At 46.7% G+C, this 22,559-nt stretch overlaps 1 protein-coding gene across 1 annotated transcript; it reads left to right on the top strand.

Moving 5' to 3' along the window:
* Positions 1 to 2,715: 2,715 nt before the first annotated feature.
* LOC135506243 (translation initiation factor eIF2B subunit delta-like) lies at positions 2,716 to 22,226 on the top strand. The gene is made up of 13 exons (XM_064925764.1): positions 2,716 to 2,781; positions 4,020 to 4,057; positions 4,212 to 4,374; positions 4,616 to 4,834; positions 5,841 to 5,923; positions 9,830 to 9,921; positions 11,859 to 11,973; positions 13,550 to 13,626; positions 18,718 to 18,820; positions 18,947 to 19,074; positions 19,388 to 19,565; positions 21,076 to 21,256; positions 21,563 to 22,226. Exons 1-13 carry the CDS (start codon positions 2,760 to 2,762, stop codon positions 21,760 to 21,762), a joined length of 1,599 nt encoding a protein of 532 aa, XP_064781836.1. The 5' UTR covers positions 2,716 to 2,759; the 3' UTR covers positions 21,763 to 22,226.
* Positions 22,227 to 22,559: the final 333 nt, after the last annotated feature.

Here is a 22,559-nt window from a genome sequence, read left to right as displayed (position 1 = left end):
AGACAAGGCTGAGTATAGATCCACAAAGATCTCCGCCACGGCACAACCCAAGGGGGGGTGCCAACCCAGACAGGATGATCACATCAGTGACTCAACCCACTCAGGTGACGCACCCCTCCCAGTTTACATTCATCATCCTTGAGATGTTTCTACAACTTGATTGGAGTCCACCTGTGGTAAATTCAATTGATTGGACATGATTTGGAAAGGCACTCACCTGTCTATATAAGGTCCCCCAAAGCATGAGGTCGAAGGAATTGACCATAGAGTTCAGAGACAGGATTGTGTCGAGGCACAGATCTGTGGAAGGTACCAGAACATTTCTGCAGATTTGAAGGTCCCCAAGAACACAGTGGCCTCCATCATTCTTAAATGGAAGAAGTTTGGAACTGAGCAATCGAATGGAGAAGGGCCTTGCAAAAGGACAACCATCACTCCACCAATCAGGCCTTTATGCTAGAGTGGCCAGACGGAAGCCACTCCTCAGTAAACGGAACATGACAGTCTGCTTGGAGTTTACCATAAGGCACCTAAAGACTTTCAGAGCATGAGAAACAAGATTCTCTTTGTCCTGAAAGCCAAGCGTCACCGTCACACTGTATAATGAAAGGAGGCAGGCACAGGAATATGTTACTGGAGGTCTTATTTCTCCACCGAAAATAAAGTATGTCATGAAAACGATGGGGACGAAGCCCAAAAGTGTCATTTTTGTCATACTACTGATATTGTAACGGTATTCGTCGTCTGAAGAGGAATCATCGAACCAAAGCACAGCGTGGTAAGTGTTCATGTTTTCTTTATTAAAACTGAACACGATAACAAAATATAACAAAGGGAATAACCGAAACAGTCCTGAAAGGTGCAGAACACTAAACAGAAATTAACTACCCACAAAAACCCTAAAAACGCTACCCAAGTATGGTTCCCAATCAGAGACAACGATAGACAGCTGTCCCTGATTAAGAACCATACCCGGGTCAAAACAAAGAAATAAAAAAACATAGATAAAGGAACATAGAATGCCCACCCCAAATCACACCCTGACCAAACCAAAATGGAGACATAAAAAGCTCTAAGGGCAGGGCGTGACAGATAGATATATATATTTATTTATATATAAGTGGTTACAATTCACAATAGATTTAATAGAACAAGATCATTTGGGACAGTGACCAAAACTCTCTCGCTCAGGTGATTTATTTAAAATTGGTTGTGTATTTTATTTTTTATACATTGTGTGTGTGTGTGTGTGTGTGTGTGTGTGTGTGTGTGTGTGTGTGTGTGTGTGTGTGTGTGTGTGTGTGTGTGTGTGTGTGTGTGTGTGTGTGTGTGTGTGTGTGTGTGTGTGTGTGTGTGTGTGTGTATACTTATATATAACACAGGGATGTAATTCAAACAAAAGAGCGAGGTGTAAACCTCTAAATGTGTGGGTATGATTTTCAGTGGCAGAGACTGGGAGACTAGTCAGATTTGAGGGAAAGATGAATGGAGAGATCCTTGATGAAAACCTGCTCTAGAGCACTCAGGACTGCAGACCGGGGCAAAGGTTTACCTTCCAACAGGAAAACAACCCTAAGCACACAGCCAAGACAATGCAAGACAATGCAGGAGTGTTGGACTAGTGGTTAGAGTGTTGGACTAGTAAAGGTTGCTAGTTTGAATCCTCGAGCTGACAAGGCAAAAATATGTCGTTCTGCCCCTGAACAAGGCAGTTAACCCACTGTTCCTAGGCCGTCATTGAAAATAAGAATTTGTTCTGAACTGACTTGCAACATGAAATAAAGGTTAAAAAAAAAAAAAATATATATATATATATATATATATATATATATATATATATATATATATATATATATATATATATATATATATATATATATATATATATATAAAAAAGTCTCAATGTCGTTGAGTGGCCCAGCCAGAGCCTGGACTTAAACATGATTGAACGTCTCTGGCAAGACCTGAAAATAGCTGCGCAGTGTCTCTCCCAATCCAACCTGACAGAGCTTCAAAGGATCTGCAGAGAAGAATGGGGAAAATCTCCACAAATACAGGTGTTCCAAGCATCATACCCAAGAAGACTCGAGGCTGTAATCGCTGCCAAAGGTGCTTCAATAAAGTACTGAGTCAAGGGTCTGAATACTTACGTAAATGTCATATTTCAGTTTTGTAAAATTGCCTCGGCTGAGGGTAGGCTACCAGTGGTGCAGGCCTATTGGAGGGTAAACGCAAGAAAACGTTGTTTCCCCACCCTTTTTTTAGAAAAATACCAGTAGGCCTATTTGAAGTTCATGTTAATGCAAATTGCAGGGCTGGAGCCAGAACGGGCCTTTTTTTCATTGTTATTATACGAAAGACCAACTTGTCCATGAGAGATTTACACAGCAAAATGTCACGCCGGGGTAATTGTACACAAAACACAGCCCTTATTTTAAGTGTTTCTAAAATCCCCTATGGGAAAAATGAATGGTGGAAAAACGATTGGAACCATTTCTTTGTTTTACCGCTAGGTTTTATGGGTATTATGACTCACACTGTGGTACTCTATTGCCGGCTGCATAAAATGCATTTGGACGGTAAGATGAACTCAATACCGCTGTCTGCTGGCCTTTGGGCTCCCCTCAACAAATACCTAATTTATAGGCACTTCGGAGCCTCGTCTACTTCAACCGCAAGAGGGCACTGTGAATTTTCCCACCACCTCAGTTCTGATACATTTCCATGCTTGTTGACTTCAGCAGGAAGTTATCGTAAACATGGCGGACTGTGGAGAAGGAGGTGAGTCTGAAATGACAGCTGTCAACATACTTTAAATAAAAACACTATAGGTACAGGTCTGGCTACAATATCACGGAATAAACTAACGTGGCAGCTCGTCTGCTGTGAATGTTGTCTATGTTACAGCAGAGTTGTAATTAGCTCGCTAATTATCGTTAGCCTGAGAAGTGATGGGCTGGTAGCTAACGTTAGCCTGAGAAGTGATGGGCTAGTAGCTAACGTTAGCCTGGGAAGTGATGGGCTAGTAGCTAACGTTAGCCTGGGAAGTGATGGGCTAGTAGCTAACGTTAGCCTGGGAAGTGATGGGCTAGTAGCTAACGTTAGCCTGGGAAGTAGTGAGCTAGTAGCTAACGTTAGCCTGGGAAGTGATGGGCTAGTAGCTAACGTTAGCCTGGGAAGTGATGGGCTAGTAGCTAACGTTAGCCTGGGAAGTGATGGGCTAGTAGCTAACGTTAGCCTGGGAAGTGATGGGCTAGTAGCTAACGTTAGCCTGGGAAGTGATGGGCTAGCTAACGTTAGCCTGGGAAGTAGTGAGCTAAGCGTTAGCCTGGGAAGTGATGGGCTAGTAGCTAACGTTAGCCTGGGAAGTGATGGGCTAGTAGCTAACGTTAGCCTGGGAAGTGATGGGCTAGTAGCTAACGTTAGCCTGGGAAGTGATGGGCTAGTAGCTAACGTTAGCCTGGGAAGTAGTGAGCTAGTAGCTAACGTTAGCATGGGAAGTGATGGGCTGGTAGCTAACGTTAGCCTGTGGCTTCACTGTTACATGTTGCCCATTAATATTGCATCATTCATATTGGTTGTTACTTGAACCAACATAGTTAAAAATGCTTTTACTCGTTGACTAGTTTTAGGCTGGGTATTTCTGTACAGCACTTTGTGACATGAGCTGATTTTAAGAAGGGCTTTATAAATACATTTGATTTATAAATACATTTGATTGATTGATAGTTTATGCACACGAACCATAGACCGAGCCAGTTAAAGTTAGTAGCTAATTTGCTAACCTGTCTGATGTCTATATTTAGCCAGTTAAAGCTATAAGGCTAGTTAGCTACCTACCTTGCTTGTTAGCTACCTACCTGGCTAGTTAGCTACCTACCTGGCTAGTTAGCTACCTACCTGGCTAGTTAGCCACCTACCCGGCTAGTTAGCCACCTACCCGGCTAGTTAGCTAGCAAGACCGCACTGTCAGCTGGATGTAAATGCAACTTTGTCGTCATCACGACACTGTGTTACAGATGGACCTGTGAAGAAAGATGACATCGTACGTGCTAAAGTAAGTATCATTCTAAACCAAAAGTTAATTCAGTTTTTCCAAGTGACAACAAAAATGTCATGAAACGGACAATATTGTCAATAGCATACATATTGTCCACTGTCCAACGCGCTAACCTGTGTTTCTTCCTGTTGTTAATCCGCATCACTTTTAGAATGAAGGGAAGGAGTTGACCAAAGAGGAGAAGCAACGGCTGAGGAAAGAGAAGAAACAACAGAAGAAACAGAAGGAGGAGAAGCGTCCGTCAGAAAGAGCGAAGGAACAGAAGCCTGTCGCTCCATCACAACCTGTGGCAACACAACCCCCAATACAGAAAGGTGTTCTAGTCTGGTTCCATATTGTATCCTCCATGCTGTAACCTACTCTTCTACTGTTGTCAACATGTCTTAAATGTTCTGCTTGTGGTCTGATTGTATCATTTTATATCTTTGGAAAAACAAATACCAATAGTTGACTCATTTCCATAAAGTGCTAGCTTTCTTCATTGGTCCATTTACCCATGAATCCTATCCAGCCTCCACTTCATTGGTCAATGCACCCGTCTGTCTCTGTCCCCAGCTCCCACAGTGTTACCTGCCTCTGCACCAATACCTGTGCCTGCCTCAGGAGCTCCCTCCCACTCCTCTCCTGCCCCCTCCCCAGCAGACAAGCCAGCCAAAAGCAGAGCTGAGCAGAAGGCAGAGAGGAGAGCAAGGCAGGAAGCTGATAGAGCCTCTAAACAACAGAGTTGCTCCTCCAGCAGCAAGACCAAGGCCCCTCCAAGTGAACTAAACCCAGGTACAACACGACTTCTGCTGGTGGACCTGTGGAGCACCTTGTTGACTTGTGATATGATATATCTTATTGTCCTAGAGGGGAAATTACTTGGACAATTAAAGAGTGCTGCTTCTTTCATAGACATGCAAACAATCAACATATAATAACCCCCCTCACTTCCCATTACCCCCTCCCCTCATCACACCCCCCTCTTCTCGTTATCTCCCCTCCCCCATCACCCCCCCCCCCCTTATCTTAACCCCCACATACATCACCATACACACAAAAGTTAATGAGTTGATGCTGATTCATCATCATGATGAAGGCCCACAGGACAGGCAGTGACTAGGAGACAGTTCTACATGATGAAGGTCCTACAGGACAGGCTGTGACTAGGGGACAGTTCTACATGATGAAAGCCTACAGGACAGGCTGTGACTAGGGGACAGTTCTACATGATGAAGGCCTACAGGACAGGCTGTGACTAGGAGACAGTTCTACATCATGAAGGTCCTACAGGACAGGCAGTGACTAGGGGACAGTTCTACATGATGAAGGCCCACAGGACAGGCAGTGACTAGGAGACAGTTCTACATGATGAAGGTCCTACATGACAGGCTGTGACTAGGAGACAGTTCTACATGATGAAGGCCCACAGGACAGGCAGTGACTAGGAGACAGTTTAACATGATGAAGGCCCACAGGACAGGCAGTGACTAGGAGACAGTTCTACATGATGAAGGCCCACAGGACAGGCAGTGACTAGGGGACAGTTCTACATGATGAAGGCCCACAGGACAGGCAGTGACTAGGAGACAGTTCTACATGATGAAGGTCCTACAGGACAGGCAGTGACTAGGGGACAGTTCTACATGATGAAGGTCCTACAGGACAGGCTCCAGTCTATTAGTCTCTCTAATCTGCCTCTTGACTTCTAAGGGTTTCCCCTATTGAAAAACACATTGGACTTTTACAACATGAAATAGTAAGTCCCATTTATTCAAAGATTGCTTCCTGTCCTTGTTAGTGGTGAAGAGACTTCCGGAACATGTCCAAGTGGACGACCCTGCAGTGGTGAAGAGACTGGCCAAGAAGTTGGAAAGACAACAGGTTTGTGTTATTGACATTCTACAATATCCTCCTCAAGGCACTGCTTGACTAGCAGACGCTCCTATCCAAAAATTACTTACAGGAGTAAATTAATTTTAAGTGCCTTGCTCACATTCCGATTTATTTTGTTTGTTGTTGACCTAGTTGGGTCAGGGATTTGAACCAGCAACCTTTCGGGTTAGTGGCCCAACCTTCTTAACCGCTAGACTACCTGCCACCCCTAACTTGCTAGTACCGCTGAGGTTAGTCATCTCAGTACAGATTTTACATTGTCAGTGTTTCCTCTTGATGCATTTCCAGGCAAGGCGCACACAACCCCACAACATCCAGTGCCTTTATCACCAGCACTATAAGGCTATATAATGGTCTGGGGAAACATTGGATTAGTTATACATGAAAATAGGAACTCAGCAAAAAAGGAAACGTCCCTTCTTCAGATCCCTGTCTTTCAAAGATAATTCGTAAAAAATCCAAATAACTTCACAGATCTTCATTGTAAAGGGTTTAAACACTGTTTCCCATGTTTGTTCAATGAACCATAAACAATTAATGAACATGCACCTGTGGAACGGTCATTGACACTAACAGTTTACAGACGGTAGGCTATTAAGGTAAGTTATGTAAACTTAGGACACTAAAGAGGCCTTTCTACTGACTTTGAAAAACACCAAAAGAAAGATGCCCAGGATCCCTACTCATCTGTGTGAACGTGCCTTAGGCATGCTGCAAAGAGGCATGAGGACTGCAGATGTGGCCAGGGCAATAAATTGCAATGTCCGTACTGTGAGATGCCTAAGACAGCGCTACAGGGAGACAGGACGGACAGCTGATCATCCTCTCAGTGGCAAACCACGTGTAACAACACCTGCACAGGATCGGTACATCAAAACATCACACCTGCGGGACAGGTACAGGATGGCAACAACAACTGCCCGAGTTACACCAGGAACACACAATCTCTCCATCAGTGCTCAGACTGTCCGCAATAGGCTGAGAGAGGCTGGACAGAGGGCTTGTAGGCCTGTTGTAAGGCAGGTCCTCACCAGACATCACTCGTGGTTTTGTCTCACCAGGGGTGATGGTCGGATTTGCGTTTATTATCGGAGGAATGAGCGTTACACCAAGGCCTGTACTCTGGAGCAGGATCGAGGTGGAGGGTTGATCATGGTCTGGGGCGGTGTGTCACAGCATCATCGGACTGAGCTTGTTGTCATAGCAGGCAATCTCAACACTGTGCGTTACAGGGAAGACATGCTCCTCCCTCATGTGGTTCCCTTCCTGCAGGCTCATCCTGACATGACCCTCCAGCATGACAATGCCACCAGCCATACTGCTCATTCTGTGCTTGATTTCCTGCAAGACAGGAATGTCAGTGTTCTGCCGTGGTCAGTGATGAGCCCGGATCTCAATCCCATTGAGCACGTCTGGGACCTGTTGGATCGGAGGGTGAGGGCTAGGGCCATTCCCCCCAGAAATGTCTGGGAACTTGCAGGTGCCTTGGTGGAAGAGTGGGGTAACATCTCACAGCAAGAACTGGCAAACCTGGTGCAGTCCATGAGGAGGAGATGCACTGCAGTACTTAATGCAGCTGGTGGCCACACCAGATACTGACTGTTACTTTTGATTTTGACCCCTCGTCCTTTGTTCAGGGACACATTATTCAATTTATGTTAGTCACATGTCTGTGGAACTTGTTCAGTTTATCTCTCAGCTGTTGAATCTTATGTTCATACAAATATTTACACATGTTAAGTTTGCTGAAAATAAACGCAGTTGACAGTGAGAGGATGTTTCTTTTTGTTTTGCTGAATTTCTAAGCAGCAAGCTAAACTTCACAGCACTAACTACCTGTGCTTCTATTCATTTAGCCTCATATGTTTTTTCCAGACGCACGGCGCCACTATAAAGGTACTAGGTATCAAGGTTCAACTTGTGTGTTGTTAAGTTTAGATTTTTACCGTTTTGGTCAAATCAAATTTTATTTGTCACATACACATGGTAAGCAGATGTTAATGCGAGTGTAGCGACATGCTTGTGCTTCTAGTTCCGACAATGCAGTAATAACCAACGTGTAATCTAACCTAACAATTCCAAAACTACTACCTTATACACACACAAGTGTAAAGGGATAAAGAATATGTACTTAAATATATATGAATGAGTGATGGTACACAACGGCATTGGCAAGATGCAGTAGATGGTATAGAGTACAGTATATACTTATCAAGGCACCGTCATCTTACCTACCTTCCTGAGATAATGACACGAGTGTGTATGTGTTTATACTTGACCGTAGAAAGAGAGAGAAAAACATGTTGGTACATGAATCCAGGGTGCTGTACAACAATGTTCCAGTAGGTGGTGCTGTATTTCCTTGTTTTGTGATTATCTCTGCTGCCCTACAGCACACAGTCTTCTTGCTGTGCAGGATTTGAAATTTTGTACATTTATTGTAGAGATCGGGAAGTATTCACAACCTTTTACTTATTCCATATTTTGTTGTGTTACAATTAAAATGTATTTAATTTCTATCGACACAAAATACTCTTGTCAAACTGGTTAAAAAAAAGTGTGAAAAATAAATCCCTAATATCTTGATTTAGATAAGTATTCAACCCCCTGTGTCAATACATGTTAGAGTCACCTTTTTTCGCGGCTGTAACAGCTGTGAGTCTTTCTGGGTAAGTCTCTAAGAGCTTTGCACATCTGGATTGAACAATATTAACGGAAAGAAAATTCAAGCTTTGTAAAGTTGGCTGTTCGTCATTGCTGGACAGCCATTTTCAAGTCTTGCAAAAAAAAAATCAAGTTGATTTTAAGTCAAACTATAACTAGGCCACTCAGGAAGATTCAATGTCATCTTGGTAAGCAACTCCAGTGTAGATTTGTCCAGCTGAAAGGTGAATTTGTCTCCTAGTGTCTGTTGGAAAGCAGACTGAACTAGGATTTTGTCTGTTCTTAGCTCTATTCCGTTTCTTTTTATCCTGAAAAACTCCCTAGTCCTTGCCAATGACAAGCATACCCATAAGATGATGCAGCCACCATCATGCTTGAAAATATGGAGAGTGGTACATCGTGTTGTATTGGATTTGCCCCAAACATAATGCTCTCTATTCAATATATACAGTTAATTTCTTTGCCACATGTCTTGCAGTTTTACTTTAGTGCCTTGTTGCAAACAGGATGCATGTTTTGGAATATTTGTATTCTGTAAAGGCTTCCTTCTTTTCACTCTGTCATTTAGGTTAGTATTGTGGAGTAACTACAATGTTGTTGATCCATCCTCAGTTTCTCCTATCACAGCCATTAAACTATGTAACTGTTTTAAAGTCACTATTGGCCTCATGGTGAAATCCCTGAGCGGTTTCCTTCCTCTCCGGCAACTGAGTTAGGAAGGACGCCTGTATGTTTGTAGTGACTGGGAGTATTGATACACCATCCAAAGTGTAATTAATAACTTCACCGTGATCAAAGGGATATTAGGTAGGCCGTCATTGTACATAAGAATTTGTTCTTAACTGACTTGCCTAGTTAAATAAATATATATATTCTGTTGGAAAACCTCCCTGTTTTTGTGGTTGAATCTGTGTTTGAAATTCACTGCTCGACGGAGGGACCTTACAATTATCTGTATGTGGGGTACGAAGATGAGGCAGTCATTCAAAAATCCTGTTAAACACTATTATTGCACACAGTCCATGCAACTTATTATGTGACAAAGGGGTTTAAAACCTTATTGACTCAAGACATTTCAGCTTTTCATTTTTAATTCATTTGTAAAGATTTAAAAACCATGATTCCACTTTGACATTATGGGGTATTGTGTGTAGGCCAGAGACACAAACAAAATGTGGAACAAGTCAAGGGATGTGATTACTCTCTGTATTGTGTGTGTGTGTGTTTCAGATCCCCCTACGATCTGACTATGGCTACAAAGTCAGCCTGTTCTCTCACCTGCACCAGTACAGCCGCAAAGCCCCCCTCACTCAGCAACTCAGGTAACTAACTACCTGGCCCTACCCCCCCCTTCACCCAGCAACTCAGGTAACTTCCTACCTGCCCCTTCCCAGAGCCCCCCTCACCCAGCAACTCAGGTAACTTCCTACCTGCCCCTATCCAGAGCCCCCCTCACCCAGCAACTCAGGTAACTACCTACCTGCCCCTACCCAGAGCCCCCCTCACCCAGCAACTCAGGTAACTACCTACCTGCCCCTACCCAGAGCCCCCTCACCCAGCACCTCAGGTAACTTCCTACCTGCCCCAACCCAGAGCCCCCCTTCACCCAGCAACTCGGGTAACTTCCTACCTGCCCCAACCCAGAGCCCCCCTCACCCAGCAACTCAGGTAACTTCCTACCTGCCCCTACCCAGAGCCCCCCCTTCACCCAGCAACTCGGTTAACTTCCTACCTGCCCCAACCCAGAGCCCCCCCTTCACCCAGCAACTCAGGTAACTACTTACCTGCCCCTATCCCCCCCCCCTTCACCCAGCACCTCTGGTAACTACTTACCTGCCCCTACCCAGAGCCCCCCTCACCCAGCAACTCTGGTAACTACTTACCTGCCCCAACCCAGAGCCCCCTCACCCAGCAACTCTGGTAGCTACTTACCTGCCCCAACCAAGAGCCCCACTCACCCAGCAACTCAGGTAACTACTTACCTGCCCCTACCCAGAGCCCCCTCACCCAGCAACTCAGGTAACTTCCTACCTGCCCCTACCCCCACCCCTTTCACCCAGCAACTCAGGTAACTTCCTACCTGCCCCTACCCAGAGCCCCCCCTTCACCCAGCAACTCAGGTAACTTCCTACCTGCCCTTACCCAGAGCCACCCCTCACCCAGCAACTCTGGTAACTTCCTATCTGCCCCTTCCCAGAGCCCCCCTCACCCAGCACCCAGCACCTCTGGTAACTACTTACCTGCCCCAACCCAGAGCCCCCCTCACCCAGCACCTCTGGTAACTTCCTACCTGCCCCTACCCAGAGCCCCCCTTCACCAGCAACTCAGCCCCCCCCCAACACCCAGCAACTCAGGTAACTTCCTGCCTGCCCCTACCCAGAGCCCCCCTCACCCAGCAACTCTGGTAACTTCCTACCTGCCCCTTCCCAGAGCCCCCCTCACCCAGCACCTCTGGTAACTTCCTACCCCCTACCCCCCCCCTCACCCAGCACCTCTGGTAACTACTTACCAGCCCCAACACAGAGCCCCCTCACCCAGCACCTCTGGTAACTTCCTACCCCCCTTCCCCCCTCACCCAGCAACTCTGGTAACTTCCTACCTGCCCCAACCCAGAGCCCCCCTCACCCAGCACCTCTGGTAACTACTTACCTGTCCCTTCTAGTTGGCACGTTGTGGTTTTTGTCTCAACCATCTGAAGTTGAAGCTGAGCCAATCAAAGGACTTGGGCGTGGAGAACAAATCTCTAGCTCTCCGCTCCCGCTCGCCCACTTGTAGTCATAGTACTGATTTCCACATGGACGCCTATTAATTAGAATAATCATTACCCCTAAATGTAACTTGGAAAGTGTCATTGAGGTCAGGAAATGGCAGTTACAGCTTTTTCAAAAAACACTAAACGCTCCAACTTCCTGAGTTGACTGACCCCCCCCCCCTCCAGACCTCCCTATTCCCAACGTTCGGCCTACATCGGCACCACCTCGTCAGAATACCCTAGGGAGAACTCTGGGGTGTATTCAATCCACACATCTGTTTCAAAATGTGAGCAAACTGAGCAAAACGGGGAGGGACTGACCTGACCCCCCCTCAAATAGCAATTTTTTAGTCAAGCCCCCTGTTTGGAGCACCTCTGAAATTTGTGCCTTTAGTTGCAAAGCGTTCCTGTTTGGATAATTTACTGATGATAGTTGCTTCTTATACACTGATATACACTGATAGCTTGTCCCTCTTTGACGTTCTCTGTAATGGTTCTGTCCGTCAGCATCCCCTCTACAGTGATCCACCCCTCCATCGTGCGGCTGGGCCTGCAGTACTCCCAGGGTATCGTGGTGGGATCCAACGCTCGCTCTGTGGCCCTGCTCCACGCCTTCAAACAGGTACAGTACTACTGACCCCAGGCCTTGCTTTTTGTCTCAACCATCTGAAGTTGAAGCTGAGCCAATCAGAGGACTTGGGCGTGGAGAACAAATCTCTAGCTCTCCGCTCCTCGGCTGCCCCCTTGTATCATAGTAGCCAAATGGGTACAGTACTATTAACCCCAGGCCTGCTCTTAGTTCTAATGTCCTCGGCTGTCATATCTAAAGTAGCCAAATGGGTTACAGCTTTTTCAAAAAACTACTGACCCCAGGCTTCCTTAGTTCTAATGCTCCTCCAGACCTCCCTATTCCCAAAGTAGCCCCCTTATCAGCACGGGTACCACCTCGTACTATGACCCCAGGCCTGCTCTTATTCTAATGCACACATCTGTTTCAAAATCTGAGCAAACTAGCAAAACGGGTAGGGACTGACCTGACCCCAGGCCTGCTCTTAGTTCTAATGCTCCTCGGTTTGTATATTTACTGAATAGTTGCCAAACTTATACACTGATACTGACCCCTTTGCCTGCTCTTAATGTTCTAATCCTCCGTCGGCTGTATATCTAAAGTGATCCAAATCGGGTACAGTACTACTGACCCCAGGCCTGCTCTTAGTTCTAATGCTCCTCGGCTGTATATCTAAAGTCCAGCCAAACAGGTACAGTACTACTGACCCCAGGCCTGCTCTTAGTTCTAATGCTCCTCGGCTGTATATCTGAAGTAGCCAAACGGGTACAGTACTACTGACCCCAGGCCTGCTCTTAGTTCTAATGCTCCTCGGCTGTATATCTAAAGTAGCCAAACGGGTACAGTACTACTGACCCCAGGCCTGCTCTTAGTTCTAATGCTCCTCGGCTGTATATCTAAAGTAGCCAAACGGGTACAGTACTACTGACCCCAGGCCTGCTCTTAGTTCTAATGCTCCTCGGCTGTATATCTAAAGTAGCCAAACGGGTACAGTACTACTGACCCCAGGCCTGCTCTTAGTTCTAATGCTCCTCGGCTGTATATCTGAAGTAGCCAAACGGGTACAGTACTACTGACCCCAGGCCTGCTCTTAGTTCTAATGCTCCTCGGCTGTATATCTAAAGTAGCCAAACGGGTACAGTACTACTGACCCCAGGCCTGCTCTTAGTTCTAATCCTCCTCGGCTGTATATCTAAAGTAGCCAAACGGGTACAGTACTACTGACCCCAGGCCTGCTCTTAGTTCTAATCCTCCTCGGCTGTATACCTGAAGTAGCCAAACGGGTACAGTACTACTGACCCCAGGCCTGCTCTTAGTTCTAATCCTCCTCGGCTGTATATCTAAAGTAGCCAAACGGGTACAGTACTACTGACCCCAGGCCTGCTCTTAGTTCTAATCCTCCTCGGCTGTATATCTAAAGTAGCCAAACGGGTACAGTACTACTGACCCCAGGCCTGCTCTTAGTTCTAATGCTCCTCGGCTGTATATCTGAAGTAACCAAACGGGTACAGTACTACTGACCCCAGGCCTGCTCTTAGTTCTAATCCTCCTCGGCTGTATACCTAACATTTTAAATGGTCTTACAAACCAATCCACCGTTTCGGTGGTGATCTCTGTCCCGTCCATACAGGTGATCAGGGACTATACTACTCCTCCTAATGAGGAGCTGGCCAGAGACCTGGTCAACAAGCTCAAGCCCTATATCAGGTACAGGATCTACAGCCTTTTCTCAAATCATTTTTTATAAAGAAAATATGATGTTCATGCAGGGTAGCCTAGTGGTTAGAGTGTAGAGGTGGCAGGGTAGCCTAGTGGTTAGAGTGTAATGCTCCTCGGCTGTATATCTGTAGCCTAGTGGTTAGAGTGTAGACCCCAGGCCTGCTCTTAGTTCTAATGCTCCTCGGCTGTATATCTTAGAGTAGTAACGGGTACAGTACTACTGACCCCAGGCCTGTGGTTAGAGTGTAGAGGTGGCTCTTAGCCTAGTGGTTAGAGTGTAGAGGCGGCAGGGTAGCCTAGTGGTTAGAGTGTAGAGGCGGCAGGGTAGTGGTTAGCCCTAGTGGTTAGAGTGTAGACCCCAGGCCTGCTCTTAGCCTAATGGTTAGAGTGTATAGGAAGCAGGGTAGCCTAGTGGTTAGAGTGTACTGACCCCAGGCCTGCTAGCCTAATGGTTAGAGTGTAGATCTGCAGGGTAGCCTAGTGGTTAGAGTGTAGACCCGGCAGGCCTGTGGTTAGAGTGTAATCCTCCTCAGGCTGCCTATGGTTAGAGTGTAGAAACGCAGGTAGCCTAGTGGTTAGAGTGTACCCCAGGCCTGCTCTAGTGGTTAGAGTGTAGGGGCGGCAGGGTACCTAACATTTTAAATGGTCTTAGGGTACCAATCCAGTGGTTAGAGTGTAGGGGATCGGTCCCGTCCATAGTGGTTAGATCAGGGACTAGGGTACCTACTCCTGGTTAGAGTGTAGGAGCTGGCCAGAGACCTGGTTAGAGTGTAAGGTGGCAGGGTAGCCCTATATCAGGTAGAGGATGGCAGCCTATTTCTCAAATCATTTTTTGGCAAGAAAAGCCTATGAGTGTCATGGAGGCAGGGTAGCCTAGTGGTTAGAGTGTAGGGGCGGCAGGGTAGCCTAGTGGTTAGAGTGTAGGGGCGGCAGGGTAGCCTAGTGGTTAGAGTGTAGGGGCGGCAGGGTAGCCTAGTGGTTAGAGTGTAGGGGCGGCAGGGTAGCCTAGTGGTTAGAGTGTAGGGGCGGCAGGGTAGCCTAGTGGTTAGAGTGTAGGGGCGGCAGGGTAGCCTAGTGGTTAGAGTGTAGAGGTGGCAGGGTAGCCTAGTGGTTAGAGTGTAGGGGCGGCAGGGTAGCCTAGTGGTTAGAGTGTAGAGGCGGCAGGGTAGCCTAGTGGTTAGAGTGTAGAGGTGGCAGGTAGCCTAGTGGTTAGAGTGTAGAGGCGGCAGGGTAGCCTAGTGGTTAGAGTGTAGAGGCGGCAGGGTAGCCTAGTGGTTAGAGTGTAGAGGCGGCAGGTAGCCTAGTGGTTAGAGTGTAGAGGTGGCAGGGTAGCCTAGTGGTTAGAGTGTAGAGGAGGCAGGTAGCCTAGTGGTTAGAGTGTAGGGGCGGCAGGGTAGCCTAGTGGTTAGAGTGTAGGGGCGGCAGGGTAGCCTAGTGGTTAGAGTGTAGGGGCGGCAGGGTAGCCTAGTGGTTAGAGTGTAGGGGCGGCAGGGTAGCCTAGTGGTTAGAGTGTAGAGGCGGCAGGGTAGCCTATTGGTTAGAGTGTAGAGGTGGCAGGGTAGCCTAGTGGTTAGAGTGTAGAGGTGGCAGGGTAGCCTAGTGGTTAGAGTGTAGAGGTGGCAGGGTAGCCTAGTGGTTAGAGTGTAGGGGCGGCAGGGTAGCCTAGTGGTTAGAGTATAGAGGTGGCAGGTAGCCTAGTGGTTAGAGTGTAGGGGAGGCAGGTAGCCTAGTGGTTAGAGTGTAGCGGTGGCAGGTAGCCTAGTGGTTAGAGTGTAGAGGCGGCAGGGTAGCCTAGTGGTTATAGTGTAGGGAGTCAGGGTAGCCTAGTGGTTAGAGTGTAGGGGTGGCAGGTAGCCTAGTGTTTAGAGCAGGCAGGTAGCCTAGTGGTTAGAGTGTAGGGGCGGCAGGGTAGCCTAGTGGTTAGAGTGTAGGGGTGGCAGGGTAGCCTAGTGGTTAGAGTGTAGGGGGCAGGGTAGCCTAGTGGTTAGAGTGTAGGGGGCGGCAGGGTAGCCTAGTGGTTAGAGTGTAGGGGCGGCAGGTAGCCTAGTGGTTAGAGTGTAGGGGCGGCAGGGTAGCCTAGTGGTTAGAGTGTAGAGGCGGCAGGTAACCTAGTGGTTAGAGTGTAGAGGCGGCAGGTAGCCTAGTGGTTAGAGTGTAGGGGCGGCAGGGTAGCCTAGTGGTTAGAGTGTAGGGGCGGCAGGGTAGCCTAGTGGTTAGAGTGTAGGGCGGCAGGTAGCCTAGTGGTTAGAGTGTAGGGGCGGCAGGGTAGCCTAGTGGTTAGAGTGTAGGGGTGGCAGGGTAGCCTAGTGGTTAGAGTGTAGGGGCGGCAGGGTAGCCTAGTGGTTAGAGTGTAGGGGCGGCAGGTAGCCTAGTGGTTAGAGTGTAGGGGCGGCAGGGTAGCCTAGTGGTTAGAGTGTAGAGGTGGCAGGGTAGCCTAGTGGTTAGAGTGTAGGGGCGGCAGGGTAGCCTAGTGGTTAGAGTGTAGGGGCGGCAGGGTAGCCTAGTGGTTAGAGCGTTGGACTAGTAACCCGAAAGGTTGCTAGATCGAATCCCCGAGCTGTCTGGGTAAAACATCTGTCGTTCTGCAACTGAACAAGGCAGTTAACCCACTGTTCGTCATTGGCCGTCATTGAAAATAAGAATTTGTTCTTTAACTGACTTGCCAAGTTTATATAAAGCACATAAATAAGCCTATAGGTTAAAGTATAGATGATATGTATATTGTCTACAGCCTCATGTCCAACCGATGAGGGAGGAGCCACAAATGTAGCAAACTTTAACGAGACTTTTAATTAGATAAATATTGGCAAAACACTAGTCATGTTTAACAAATATAATGAACATTAATGCCTGACATTATGTCGACGTACTTGAGGCACGGTTTGTTCAGATCAAATACACAAGAGCGGAGAATGAAGGACAGTGCCTGTTTGCTCACTGGACATCACCCACCTTCAATCTGAGCAGAGGCGGTCTGCATTTTGGAAACTATTTAAACCATCAACTTAATTGTTTAAAACATGGATATTTTGTGTCATTTTTTTATGAAGCATGTCTTGCCTAGCCTAGCCAAAGTAGCCTAGCCAAAGTAGCCTAGCCAAAGTAGTCTAAATAGCCTAGCCAAAGTAGCCTAGCCAAAGTAGCCTAGCCAAAGTAGTCTAAATAGCCTAGCCAAAGTAGCCTAGCCAAAGTAGCCTAGCCAAAATACAACCACAGAAATATTTTTTATTAACACTTAATATCCCATTGAAACCAGAATTTCTCAGGTGTTCTTTTGCTTTTCAAATTTATTTTATTGTCCAGCAGCCGAAGGCACAATCCTTGTCATATTAGTAACCCGTGCTAGTCTATTGATAATCCCAGTCATATTGGTTTCCCGTGTGCTAGTCTATTGATAATCCCGGTCATATTAGTAACCCGTGGTAGTCTATTGATAATCCTGGTCATATTAGTAACCCGTGCTAGTCTATTGATAATCCCGGTCATATTAGTAACCCGTGGTAGTCTATTGATAATCCCAGTCATATTAGTAACCCGTGGTAGTCTATTGATAATCCTGGTCATATTAGTAACCTGTGTGGTAGTCTATTGATAATCCTGGTCATATTAGTAACCCGTGCTAGTCTATTGATAATCCCAGTCATATTAGTCACCCGTGTGCTAGTCTATTGATAATCCGGTCATATTAGTAACCCGTGTGGTAGTCTATTGATAATCCCAGTCATATTAGTCACCCGTGGTAGTCTATTGATAATCCCAGTCATATTAGTAACCCGTGTGGTAGTCTATTGATAATCCCAGTCATTTTAGTCACCCGTGTGGTAGTCTATTGATAATCCCAGTCATATTAGTCACCCGTGTGCTAGTCTATTGATAATCCCAGTCATATTAGTAACCCGTGCTAGTCTATTGATAATCCCAGTCATATTAGTCACCCGTGTGGTAGTCTATTGATAATCCCAGTCATATTAGTAACCCGTGCTAGTCTATTGATAATCCCAATCATATTAGTAACCCGTGGTAGTCTATTGATAATCCTGGTCATATTAGTAACCCGTGGTAGTCTATTGATAATCCCAGTCATATTAGCAACCCGTGCTAGTCTATTGATAATCCCAGGCATTTTAGTCACCCGTGTGCTCGTTGATGCCTCTTTACATCTCCCCTCTTAATATCAAACAGACATTTCAATCTATGTCACATGAAACTGCGTTTGAGAACGGCGTTTTCCCTCTAATTGCATTCTGGATCATTTGAGCGTAACCTACAGCCATGTTAACCTTTTTATAATATAAGGCAATAAAACATGACATTTTAAACTAAACGTTCTGATCTGTTGCGTCAGCCTCGTTGCTTTTTTAAAACATGTTTTAATGTACAGCGGTTGTGTGAATTGTGGATCTGTCGTCCCAGAATCGTCCCCAGTCGGTTTTGAACCGTGGACTTATTTTCCTATTGTCCCCGGGACAACGGGATGCCCTTAATTTCCATCCCTGGAGGGAATTATTTTATAGGCTACCAAGGGGGTGGCCAATCATCCTCCAGGAGAGCCTTAAAGGGGCAGTGTTGTATTTTGAGACGGGCTTGACGATGCAGAGACGCCATAAGACAGAGTGTAGCCTACATTTCTGTCTCACTCTCTGTGGTTAAAAAAAATAATTGTCGAGCATTTTGTTTTTGTGAAGTGGTTCCTTGCATCATACAATGATGGAAAACCGGTGTTAGACTGCTTTTGGGCGGGACAATTTATTTTTATAACCTTTACCTTTATTTAACTAGGCAAGTCAGTTAAGAACAAATTCTTATTTTCAGTGACAGCCTAGGAACAGTGGGTTAACTGTCTGTTCAGGGGCAGAACGACAAATTTGTACCTTGTCAGCTCGGGGGTTTGAACTTGCAACCTTCCGGTTACTAGTCCAACGCTCTAACCACTAGGCTACCCTACCGCCCCATGACTTGAGCTTTTGTCATACTTGTCCATAGGACAAATGGCTACAAAAGTTAATGTCAAACCCTGATTTAATATGAAGCTGATTGAAGAAATCATGCCAAACATTTTGTGTGTTTTTGTTTTTGCAGTTTTCTCAATCAATGTCGCCCCCTGTCGGCGAGCATGGGCAACGCAATCAAGTATATCAAGAAAGAAATCTCCAATATTCCGAGTCAGTTCAAAGAACAGGAAGTGAGTTTCAGAGTACAGGTTCAATACTTGTTTGTTAAAAAGGCCAGTTTCACTTTCTGGTCACATTTTAACTCATCGTGTCCATTTTTTATGGCAACAACCATTTTCTCTCTCTCTCTTTTCTAGGCGAAGACCAAACTGCAGAAGTGTATAGACTGTTACATCAACGAAAACGTAGTTCTGGCAGCCAAGGCGATCTCTAAATACGCCATAGAGAAGATCAGTGACGGAGACGTCATTCTAGTTTATGGATGGTGAGATCTAACGTCTGTCATTTTATCTGACAGGACATGGAAGTGGATAGGTGGTCGCCACCCAGCCAATCTGCATGAAGCACACAGAAGCTCTCCCTGTAACCATCCCTATATTGCTTGAATTGATTCCAATCCTCTCAGCTTTACAGTAGTGCCTAGGGTGTAGGGGTCCGGGGGTTGGTTTTACAATCCAGTAGTGTTCGTGTAGTGATCGAGCTGTTCTCCCCCTCTGTAGCAGATCTGAGACCAGGCTAGGTGTCATTAAGGAAGGCATCAGTTATTGAATTCTCATGTCCCTTCTCCCCCTCTGTAGCTCGTCCCTGGTGAACCACATCCTTTGCGAGGCATATGATAAGAGCAGGAAGTTCCGTGTCATCGTTGTGGACAGCCGGCCTCGTCTGGAGGGAAGGGAGGCTCTGAGACGTCTCGTACAGCGAGGCATCAGCTGCACCTACGTCCTCATCTCTGCCCTCTCGTACATACTACCTGAGGTAACCTAAGTCCTCATCTCTGCCCTCTCGTACATACTACCTGAGGTGACCTAGGTCCTCATCTCTGCCCTCTCGTACATACTACCTGAGGTAACCTAGGTCCTCATCTCTGCCCTCTCATACATACTACCTGAGGTAACCTAGGTCCTCATCTCTGCCCTCTCATACATACTACCTGAGGTGACCTAGGTCCTCATCTCTGCCCTCTCGTACATACTACCTGAGGTAACCTAAGTCCTCATCTCTGCCCTCTCGTACATACTACCTGAGGTAACCTAGGTCCTCATCTCTGCCCTCTCGTACATACTACCTGAGGTAACCTAGGTCCTCATCTCTGCCCTCTCGTACATACTACCTGAGGTAACCTAGGTCCTCATCTCTGCCCTCTCGTACATACTACCTGAGGTAACCTAGGTCCTCATCTCTGCCCTCTCATACATACTACCTGAGGTGACCTAGGTCCTCATCTCTGCCCTCTCGTACATACTACCTGAGGTAACCTAGGTCCTCATCTCTGCCCTCTCATACATACTACCTGAGGTGACCTAGGTCCTCATCTCGGCCCTCAAGTACATACTACCTGAGGTGACCTAGGTCCTCATCTCTGCCCTCTCATACTACCTGAGGTAACCTAGGTCCTCATCTCTGCCCTCTCGTACATACTACCCTAGGTCCCTCATCTCTGCCCTCTCGTACATACTACCTGAGGTAACCTAGGTCCTCATCTCTGCCCTCTCGTACATACTACCTGAGGTAACCTAGGTCCTCATCTCTGCCCTCTCGTACATACTACCTGAGGTAACCTAGGTCCTCATCTCTGCCCTCTCGTACATACTACCTGAGGTAACCTAGGTCCTCATCTCTGCCCTCTCGTACATACTACCTGAGGTAACCTAGGTCCTCATCTCTGCCCTCTCTCGTACATACTACCTGTACCTACTACCTGAGGTAACCTAGGTCCTCATCTCTGCCCTCTCGTACATACTACCTGAGGTAACCTAGGTCCTCATCTCTGCCCTCTCGTACATACTACCTGAGGTAACCTAGGTCCTCATCTCTGCCCTCTCGTACATACTACCTGAGGTAACCTAGGTCCTCATCTCTGCCCTCTCGTACATACTACCTGAGGTAACCTAGGTCCTCATCTCTGCCCTCTCGTACATACTACCTGAGGTAACCTAGGTCCTCATCTCTGCCCTCTCGTACATACTACCTGAGGTAACCTAGGTCCTCATCTCTGCCCTCTCATACATACTACCTGAGATGATTCCAGAACAGATGACTGCCCCTTGGGGGACCGGAGGTGTCATTACACTGGAATTTAGAACGTAGGCTTTTGGTGTTTTAGACATGAGTTGATTTAATCAGAAATGTTGTTGTCCTCTTGTAGAAAATGTTTCTTCCAATGCTTCTCAGTTTAACCCTCTTTCTTCCCTGTCCTTTTTTGTTTGTAACAAATCTCCAATATATTTAACGTCTACGTGTAATCATTAAACTCCCCCTCTCCCAGGTATCTAAGGTGTTCCTGGGTGCCCATGCTCTGCTGGCTAATGGCTACGTGATGTCTCGTGTGGGCACATCTCAGATAGCTCTGGTGGCTAGGACCTTCAACGTGCCGGTTCTGGTCTGCTGTGAGACATACAAGTTCTGCGAGAGGGTGCAGACTGACTCCTTCGTCTCAAACGAGCTTGGTACTGTGGGAGTTATTTGGCCTCGTTGACTTTATTATGACATGTAAATGGCTACAGTATCTTTCTAGAGATAATGAAGTAATCTAGTTTATGTAAAGCAAGTCATTTCCATTCTGCTTCTCGTCAACACAGATAAGGATGTGCAAATGTGATTTTTACTTTGATAGACAAACTTATCCACATTTTAAATTATATTCTATTTCTAAACTGACGAGACTTGAAACAGAATTGACACAAACTTTAGCAAGCATTAGCAGTAAGACTTTCACTAACCCTCGCCTTCGACCAATCACTTTCTTTCCTCAGATGACCCCGATGACCTGATGGTGACCCGGAAGGGGAAGACCCAGCTGGAGAACTGGCATGATGTCAGCTCCCTGGGGCTGTTGAATCTGGTCTACGACGTCACGCCACCAGATTTTGTTGACCTGGTCATCACAGACCTGGGCATGATCCCCTGTACCTCCGTTCCTGTTGTACTCCGGGTCAAAAACTTGGAACAGTAAGGGGGGGAGTAGGGGATGACGTGGGGGTCTGATGTAGACTTGATCTGACTGTGTTCTAGAAGAAGTGCTTGTCTGGCAAGTTATAGGCCGCCTCAAATGGCCCCCTATTCCCTATATAGTACACTACTTTTGACCAGGGCCCATACGTCTCTGGTCATCTGGTCAAAAGTAGTGCTTTATATAGTGCATTACAAAATGCCAACCTATGTTCCAATGTCCAGTCTAGCATCCGTCTTACAATGCACAGACCGACCTGATAAATAGCTTCATTCTTAGTAGCGTGCCAGTGTGGATGTTGGGACGGGACTTTAGATACAAAGTCTGTCCCCGCCTCAGTCTTCCTACATGCTAGGCTACACGCCCACTGGCCCAAGTGCCAAACAGCGAGTCTACACTGCGCACACATTCACACTTGTGCTTTTGGCATTTAAATAAATGTACATCTGAAATGGCTTTTTAAACAAGAGTTTCTGTGTGTTCTTTGGTAAGGCCTGAAGCTGGTAAAGGGGATCAGAGTGTGGGGAAGTGGGCCTGAAGCTGGTAAGGGGCCAGAGTGTGGGGAAGTGGGACTGAAGCTGGTAAGGGGATCAGAGTGTGGGGAAGTGGGACTGAAGCTGGTAAAGGGATCAGTGTGGGGAAGTGGGACTGAAGCTGGTAAGGGGCCAGAGTGTGGGGAAGTGGGCCTGAAGCTGGTAAGGGTGTGGGGAAGTGGGACCAGAGAACAAAGGCACATCTAAATGGCTGAGGGAGCAGTGAAGTCAAGACTGGGACCATGAAACATGAGACCAGCACTTTAC

This window comes from Oncorhynchus masou, chromosome 19, assembly GCF_036934945.1.
Source record: "Oncorhynchus masou masou isolate Uvic2021 chromosome 19, UVic_Omas_1.1, whole genome shotgun sequence".
Taxonomy (NCBI): Eukaryota; Metazoa; Chordata; class Actinopteri; order Salmoniformes; family Salmonidae; genus Oncorhynchus; species Oncorhynchus masou.
Note: the sequence above shows the minus strand (reverse complement) of the source record. Positions and strands in the feature narration are given on the sequence as shown.